General features: G+C 40.8%; 1 protein-coding gene across 1 annotated transcript; it reads left to right on the plus strand.

The window, feature by feature from the left end:
• Nucleotides 1-7,439: 7,439 nt before the first annotated feature.
• Nucleotides 7,440-8,741, plus strand: gpr101 (G protein-coupled receptor 101; the record flags this gene model as incomplete). The annotated part of the gene is made up of 1 exon (XM_081382099.1): nt 7,440-8,741. The coding sequence occupies one exon, from the start codon at nt 7,440-7,442 to the stop codon at nt 8,739-8,741; it is 1,302 nt and encodes a 433-aa protein (XP_081238225.1).
• Between the last annotated feature and the right edge of the window lie 857 nt (nt 8,742-9,598).

A 9,598-nucleotide genomic window follows, 5' to 3' on the forward strand; every position in this document is an offset into this window, starting at 1 on the left:
CATTCGTAATTGAGCCATTAGACTCTATATCAGCAGGCTGTGATTTGTGTGGCCTTATTTGATTATATCACACTCTATGAGTCTAATGTCAAATGAGTCTAATGTCAAATTTACAAAAGCACTTCTGAAAAGGCATTTATTGTAGGTGTCTTTACCTCATATGCTCAGAGGTGTGTAAATGCATTTACACATCAATCACAACTATTGATACTAGGGCTGAGGTGGGTCTTTACAGTATTCAGCATCCCAGATAGCTTGGAAGAACTCGATATCGCGACAGAAACTTTTAACTCTCTCTTTTCCAGCACTTTAGACACAGTTGTTACGTTGCGTTTAAAGAAGATTAAAGAAAATAGTCCAACACCGTGGTACAACAAGCACACTCAGGCCCTTAAGAGAGCAGCCAGAAAATGGAGCGAAACTGGAAGAAAACAAGAGGTATTTCGCATTTCATGGAAAGAGAGCACGATTGCATACAGAGAGGCCTTAAAAGCTGATAGATCTGCTTATTTGTCAACCCTATTACAAGAAAATAAACAAAACCCTAGGTATTTATTTGAAACAGTGGCTAAACTAACGAAAAATAAAGCTCATGGTCAGAAGTTTCCAAGCAGCACAGCAGTAATGACTTTATGAACTTCTACACTTATAAGATTGATAATATCAGGGAGAATATTATAACTATGCAACCGTCTACTACAGTATCGCATCAGTGCATTGTAGTCTCCCTAAGGAAAAATTTGATTCATTCATTGCTATAGGAGAGGAAGAATTTTTTAACTCGTTAAAGGGGGGGTGAAATGCTATTTCATGCATACTGAGTTTTTTACACTGGTAAAGAGTTGGATTCCCATGCTAAACATGGACAAAGTTTCAAAAACTAAGTTGTACGTTTGAAGGAGTATTTTTGTTCCAAAAATACTCCTTCCGGTTTGTCACAAGTTTCGGAAAGTTTTTGTTCGAGTATGGCTCTGTCTTACGTAAGATAGAGCGGAATTTCCTTATATGGGTCCTAAGGGCACTTCTCCGGTAAGATCGCGGGCGCGCGCGCACTCGTAAACCAGAGCAAGAGAGCAAAAGCAGTTCGCCATCAAAGCGCCCTGCTCGGCTTTTGGGAAGTCAATGTCACCAAAGAAGTGTGTTTTTGGTTGCCAGGGCAAGACAACCCTGCACAGATTCCCAAAGAACCCAGCGTTAAGGAACCCGTGGATGGAGTTTGTTTTCCTGAGCATAAACGGAGTTGTGTAAGACTGTTGTTCCCTGCATTTCGACGATGATTTTTTTATAAACAAAGCCCAGATCGACGGATTTGCAGATCGTCTAATGCTTAAGGATCGAGCAGTCACAATGATAAAGGTTCGCGGTCGTGCGTTGGAACGGTGAGTAAAACTGTTGAACAAATGTCTCTGTGTGTTGTTAGCTAGGCGGGTAAGCACAGCTAAGCTTCGCCCACACGGCACGCCCCCAGCCGCTTGTTTTTTTCCGGAAAGACTCGGTACAGTCTATCTTTAAATTAAAAATATAATAAAACAAAAGACTTTTTGGAGATATGAAGGATGCAATATTACTCTAGGTACTCAAGATTAACAGGAGATTGAGTGAAAATGAGCATTTCACCCCCCCTTTAAATCATCTAAATCGACAACATGTATGTTAGACCCTATACCGACTAAGCTATCAAAGAGATACGTCCAGAGGTCATAGATCCTCTTCTTAATAATATCATTAATTCATCTTTGTCATTAGGATACGTACCAAAAACCTTTAAGCTGGCAATGATTAAATCGCTTGTTAAAAAAAACGCAACTTGATCCTACTGAATTAGTCAATTACAGGCCGATCTCGAATCTACCTTTTCTGTCAAAAAGGCAGTATCCTTTTTAGAAGGGGGTTTAGGGGGTTGTTATTCCAACCCAAAATTTTTGTTGGGTATTTTTATTTAAAGGAATTAATTATTAAAGCGATTTAAGGGAATAAAGAAAAAAAAAGCTTAGTGTATTAGTGAAATAATTGTAACTGTTTGCAAATAATATTTTATTTTTAATTATGCATGCATTCTCTCTAAATGAATAAAAGAAATTATTATCAATTATCAATTCAAAAAGGCTAAATTTAGTAAGTAAATAAAAAAAGTTGAGTAATTCGCGTCACCGGATACTGTAGGTAGATGAACATTTCTATTGTAAAACAGTCAAAAATTAAATGTTTTCCACTTACATTTTGCCAGGCATTCGTTCTCTTCTTTAATCATTCTGACATTGAAGAGCTAGACCGCTGAACTTTTAGTCATCATCCTAACACCAAACAGAGCGGTGCGTAATGGAGCGCATCAGAACAGCATCAAGAATATCAAATACATTGCAGTGAATCTTTTATTTGCATCTTAAGTTTATAGGAAATAATAATGACAGGTTTGCGAAAGTGTAGAACTCGGCGAGCTCGCGCAAAACACATCTTCAGCACAGCGACTCATTTAAACGCCTCTGATTGGCCAATGCATTGAACAGACATGTCAGTGATTGGCTACAATGCTCAACGCTGTCGTACGCCGTGCGTGCGCTACGGTTTAGTCTCTGTCTCGCATGCGTGCTCGCTCTAGATTCCGGGAGATTTTAACTAATTTGCGCGATAAATAGTGGTCCATCCAGTAGTTAAGAGCCTGAATTGTTTATAGTAATTCTGAAATTTAGTGCACACGAGTGAAAAAAAAAAAATAGACCCCTTCAATGTTTGTAAACATCGAACGCCTAGGTTGGGTGCGCGCGCAGCATGGGGTCAGAAAAATGGTGCGGCTAATAGACCGGTATATTGTGTCAAGGGTATGCACTGTCTTTGCCATCACAGGAACGGGAACAGAACCATAATAAACTTGTTTTAGCTAATGGCGATTGTCTGCCTGATTAGAGTCCTGCACGGGTTCGGACGGGTGACCCGCAAATTTTGCTCAAACCTTGTGAAAAATATCCAACTGTGTCGGGTCGGACACGGGGGAAACACGGGTCTAAACAATCGGGTCTAAAACAATCACATGCAAACGTAAAAATATATTCATATTTTTAGGAACACGTCTACAAAAATATGCCTGTATTTCAAGTTGATAAAATAATTTAAAATCCACATCAGTTTATTTGCCCACGCGCCACGCCCTCCCAGGATCTTTCACTTTTCACAAATGCATCATAACCGCGCACGCGCGACCTGCCTGCAGTCGTCGAGATGGATGCTGAGGAGTTGAAGAGAAGAATAGCTAGTGGAGATTGTAAAGTTGTCGACAGTCATCAAAAATCAAGTCCAGTGTGTGGGAGAAATTTGGAGTTATCTGAAGAAAATATTGTGAACGGCTTATTTGCTGCATGCATTTTCGTGTTGGATAGCCGCAAATGTGGAACTTCATCGCCGAGGAAGCACGCAGATAACTGTGGTAACAAACCAAGCCGTTCTGTCGAACAGTACTTTTCAAATGTAACACTGTTAAGTATGTGTATTTTTTATATAATAAACGGGCAGACTGGGACAATGCTACGATGAAAGATGCTCGTGTTTGTAGTGTTATTGTGTTATTGACAGTTAACGTTATTGTGACAACAACGGTAGAGTTAAGCCCTGGTAAGTAAACAAATGTTTTCTGTAAACTGTAGACTGGTTTAATAGTTAGGTGAAGTTCGATATCTGGCATTAATTGTGACCTGTGTCATGCTACTAGCAGATAGCAGTATCTATCTGAACCATAGACTGTAAAAAAAAATAGATCTGAACAGATGTCGTCTATTATTTTTTTTTAAACGGATGAGATCCTGCAGGAATCCTGAAAAACTTGACTCCACAACTGGTGTGATTTTCACAGTCCACGACGCAACAATAAGGCATTTTTTCTTGACGAGAAATTCTCTGGTTAACACACAATTCAATGGGATGGAATGAACTTTCTGACCCCGACATGCGCACTGCGAACTTAGAATGTTCCTGTGACGTCGACCGTGAAGGGGTCTATACAGCACAGAAGAATGTCTAATTTAGCGTGAGATTTCTTTGTTAAAGGAGAACTCCGGTCAATTTTAACATTGAGCTAATTTTTTTGTACATTTGGAGTGCTGTCAATACAGAGAACAACGACAAAAATCGGTATTGCCTACACCGAGTTATTCTATTTTTAAAATTTGCACCCTTCAGTTGGTAACCATGGTGACGTTTTTTGTGGGCGGAGCTTAGGTGGAGGCAGCACGATCCCTCTGGCCGCTTCACCAACGTTAGTGTTAATTATATTTAATTTCATATAAAAGCAACAGAACTTAGGCTAAATTACATCCAGTTTATTAGCAACACTGTGCACTAGCGTGAATCCCGCAATATCCATCTTTGATCTCGCAGGTGTCAGATCCACTGCGAGAAGAGAGAACTGTCCGGCTTGCCTGCACTTTTTTCACTCCTCCTCTCACTGCAGCAGCTTACTCTCGCATACATTTCAGGCGAGGCAAGGTGCATCTCAAACAAGTCTATTCTATAGAGCTGGTAAGTCCCGCCCATCCGTAAAACCCCAAGTGGACCTCTAGGTTGAAAAATCGTCAATGCAAGTGAATGTGAGAAAATAATTATTTTCTGGTCCCGTTTGAATTGTGCCATGAATGTGAACATATGTTGTCTGTGAATTTTTTATATATTTTTTCATGTTACGAGTTTGACAGTATATTGTATGATTCTTTGGCTAGCAGTTGTGGAAAAGCCATAACGAGAAAAAGACTACATGTCGCCTATGTGACGTCACCCCATAACACATTTTCCCTCCACTTGTCAAATCACGGTGCTAATGCTGCTATAATCTATGGAGACAGATCGAGATGCCTGTGTGTTTTGTACCCAAATGTCACCATTCAAACCAAATGGGCTGTTCTTTCTTCAGATTCCCGTCTGAAAACAGCGAAGAGTTGAAGTCCACAAAGTGCTCTCACACAAAGTCTAAACGTATCAAACTTCTACCTGCTAAATTGTAGCATTCTTCACACGAAAAATTATATTAAAAATTTACAGACAACATTCATGGCAAAATTCAAACGGGACCAGAAAATAATTATTTTCTCACATTCACTTGCATTGACGATTTTTCAATCTAGAGGTCCAGTGGGGGTTTTACGGATGGGCGGGACTTACTAGCTCTTCTCAGTGACACAAGCTGTTGCAGCTCCGCCCTCTGTGCAAGGAGCAGCAGCTCATTTGCATTTAAAGGGACACACACAAAAACAGAGTGTTTTTGCTCACCCTCAAAAAGTGACAACTTTAACATGCTATATAAATATATCTGTGGGGTATTTTGTGCTAAAACTTCACACTCTACACTCTAATACACACTCTGGTGACATCAAATACTTATTTTACATCTTGTGAAAAGGGCATTATACCACCCCTTTAAAGGGATTAGTTTACCCAAAAATGTCTTCAAATATATCTTCCTTTATTGTGTTCTTTTAATATTGCTGTGTGAGCATGAAGCATACGGACACAACCGTTGGGTTTCAATTTTAATTTTAATTTAAAAATGTAAACCAACGGTTGGGTTTGTCCATATCTGACCCTAACATGGATTGAAACAACCCAGCATTTTTTAGAGTGTACGTAGCCCATACTTTGTAGTATACTACCATGTAGTGAACACTGCTATAGCTAGCAGGTTGATTGTAGTAGCCTACAACACCCACACACACTGTACTACTACATATAGCATATTTACGTGAGTTAAGTAATGTAGTGTGCACTATATGTTGCGTACTTTATTTTTATAGCCTACCCACTGGATGTGATAAGCACGGTTATTTAATGTGGAAGGTTTGTGCACCCAAGAGCACAACAGCCAGTGTTACAGTCCTAATGAGCAGAACCCTTGTATGATAATGACATGTAACCGCTGTGACACTGCTGTAAACATGCGCCACCGCATGTCCACAAGCAAAGCCTACAAACCTACGGCGGTTTATTAAAACGATATCTGCTCTGACACGACAAGCGAGCGGTTGATTGATTATTCTCCATCTCTGAATGAAGTCCTGCTCACACAGAGCCGAGGCGAGGCGAGAGGACTGCCATTGATGACACTGAGGAGACTAAAATGGGAGAACATCACTGGAGCGCTGTCATTGAAGAGAGAGACACAAAGGCGACTGACAACCAAAAGCCATTCAAAATGCTTTTCAGTGCTCGTTTTACGGCAGATGTTTTCTATTCATTGATTATATTTGCATAAGATTTGCACCGTAGAGAAACCAGCGCCACTTTTACCCCGCGGTTTACAATGGAATTATGACAGCGGTGAATTCCAGCTGTTTTTTATTGTTCGCATGGAAAAGTAGATGCAAATAATTTGGCCCGTGCTTACCAACAGCGACTCAAGACAAGGTAAGATACGATCCACACAGCCTTTAAGCCATGAAAGTGGATTAAAAATATGTTGTCTCTGTACACATTTTCTCTTGAAGTATTTCATTATACACTGCTTAGAATAATAATGTGCGTACTGTTTTGTACATACATGCAACTGTACTGTGTACAGTATGCATTGTGATATAGACAGTAGTATGTATCTTTGTGTATAGGTATATAAAAATGCATGCATAGCATACATTATAGCCTGTAGTGAGCACTGCTATGTAGATAGGATATCCAAGAGGGTCATAGGACTATGTGCTCTTTAAACTACAATATTTATACAAGTATATGTACAGTAGCCTACAGTATACATTTTGGAACCGTGTACTGAGATTATTATTGGGTATTATTTAATAAAGTTGTATAAGAGTGTTAGGGATATTAATACAGTAATTCTGGGCAATACAGTAAGCCAAAGTTGATTTGTTTGCATTATAACAATTTTGCATAAATATTACATATATAAATATGATAAATGTATGTAATATTTAATAGTAACCATATTAATAAGACTATATTTTAAATTAAAAATAACACGAAAATTAAAAATCAGTAGTTTTGAATGCTTACTAGTGTTTTTAAAGATTAACTTTCAGTCAACGACGTGTAGATGACAAAAAAGGTCATCTAAAAAAAATCGAGGAAACAAGCATGCACAATTAATTATCTATTATCACCTGATAGCCTACTAGTAAATTATTTAAATTTTTACGTTATTGTTTGATAACCGATATGGTAGTTAATATATCAGGATATCTGTAGCATGCATCCCCAAAAAGCACCTGCTTTATGTGTATGCAGGACACAATAGTTCATTCAGATGTCTGTTTTATTGTGACTCACATCTCATTACAGAAGTGTGAACATTCATCTAACAAGGATTAGGATGTGCTGAACATTTTTCCTTCTGTTACATCCTCTCTCAAGGCGTGAACATCGATTAAACAGTTATCAGACCATCAGGCTGGTGTTGGGGATATCTGAAAGACTTCTAATGCGTCATTTCCCATATTGTCTCTGTCAACATGTCCACCTTTCCACCTCTGGGCAGTAACTCCAGCACAGTGCCCTGGGACCCTGGCTCGCCCCTATCGCCGTCTCTGGTGAACAGCATGGTAAAGATGGTGCTCATATCGGCGATCGTGTGCACATCGCTTTTTGGAAATGTTGTGGTGCTGCTGGTATTCCAGCGAAAGCCACAGCTGCTCCACGTCGCCAACCGCTTCGTGCTTAACCTGCTCCTGGCTGACCTTCTGCAGACAGTGCTGGTCATGCCCTTCGCCATTGCCGCCACCGTGCCCGAGGTCTGGCCACTGGACGCCCGCCTGTGCCTGGCCCTTGTTGTGCTCATGCACCTGTTCGCATTCGCTGGCGTCAACACCATCATTGTGGTGTCCGTAGATCGCTACCTGGCCATCATCCACCCGCTGTCCTACCCCACCCGAATGACTCCTCACCTGGGTACCAACCTGATCGCTCTCACCTGGCTTCTCAGTGTGCTTCAGAGCACTCCGCCGCTGTATGGATGGGGAACCATCGAATTCGACCGCCGCCATAATGCCTGCACTGTTGTGTGGTCCTCTAGCTACTCGTATTCAGCCCTGGTGTCCGCACTTTCGTTCTGGCTGCCCGTGATCATCATGCTGTGCTGCTACTGGATGGTGTTCAGGGCGGCAAGGCGGCAGAATGCTCTCGTTCACCCCATCCAGTCCAACCCCCCTCCGGATTCCCAAGCGTCCTGTTCCAGCCCCCAAAGGCAGCAGCCTCCATCAGAAGGACCTTTTTCGGCCACTTATCCCATCAGAACCCGCCACAGACGCTTCCACTATCACTGTAAGGCAGCGCGAGTGGTGTTTGTCATCATGGCATCTTACGTGCTCAGCATGGGCCCATACAGCGTCCTGAGCACTATATCTATTTACTCCAGCGCAGCGGTGCCACCCTGGTTGGCCTCGATGGCGCTCATTCTCTTCTTCCTGCAGTGCTGCTTACACCCCTACATCTACGGCTACATGCACCGCAGCGTACGCAAGGAGTTCCTGGCGCTGCTCTGCGGGCCGCTGTGTGGGCAGGGCCGGGTCAGTCAGGGCTCCGCCGTGGACAGCTGCTTCACAGTGACGGACGGGCGTCTGGCGCACACCCACCTATCAAGCCAGACTGCCCGTGTGTACCCTCTCCGCACCTGGGAGGAAGGCACAACGTCTTCTTCCCCGACAGAGAGGAGGTCTAAAGACAGCCGAAAGGAGACCACCTCTATCAGTCTGAGCTCAGAGAAGGAGCTCACTGTGCACAGTAACACTAACAAGCAACCTGAGGAAACACCTTAAGGCAAATTCTCAGCATATTTCTATCAGTATTGAGAGGTATATACAGCTTTTGGTTTTGGTCAAATCAAATACTGTGCCTTTAAACACAAGCTCACTGAATAAATTGTAAACGTGTTAGCTACGCTATGGACCTACTTTGCGGTTACGGTTAATATATACAAAATATTATTAGAGGGGGAGGGATCGCCCGAAGCGCAACTGCGATATATGTCGGCGCTGCCCACGAGGCTATTGGCGCTGACCCACTGTTCTTTAAAAAAAAAAAAAAAAGTATATTCAGCAGTGGATGCATTAAATTGCTTTAAAATAAGGGTTTACACAAAAATATTAAGCAGCACAACTGTTTTAAACATTGATAATGTTTCTTGAGAAGCAAATCAGCAAATTAGAATGATTTCTGAAAGGTCATGTGACACTGAAGACTGGAATAATGGTGCTGAAAATTCAGATTTAACATCACAGGAGTAAATTACTCTTTAAATATAAAATATATTCAAATAGAAAAGAGTTATTTAAATTATAATATTTCACAATATTACTATTTTTACAGTATTTTTGCTCAAATAAATGCATAATTGATGAGCTTAAGAGACTTAAAAACAAAACAAAAGTCCAGCTTTTGAATGGTAGTGTATGTTTACACTATAATGGGAAAGTGGTTTAAAATCTACTTTAATCAGTTACAGAAAAATTATTCAATATGAAAGTTTTGAAATTTCAACACCTTTGTATGTAAAATATACATTTTTAGAGACATGGTATAAAGTGTTCCAGAAAATACAGAATATTGATTCTTTTATAGTGGTTTAAAATATTACTGGAATATTAGGGAGTAAAATGTTGGGAAAATACTTTTT

Source organism: Scardinius erythrophthalmus, assembly GCF_964197995.2.
Source record: "Scardinius erythrophthalmus genome assembly, chromosome: 13".
Taxonomy (NCBI): Eukaryota; Metazoa; Chordata; class Actinopteri; order Cypriniformes; family Leuciscidae; genus Scardinius; species Scardinius erythrophthalmus.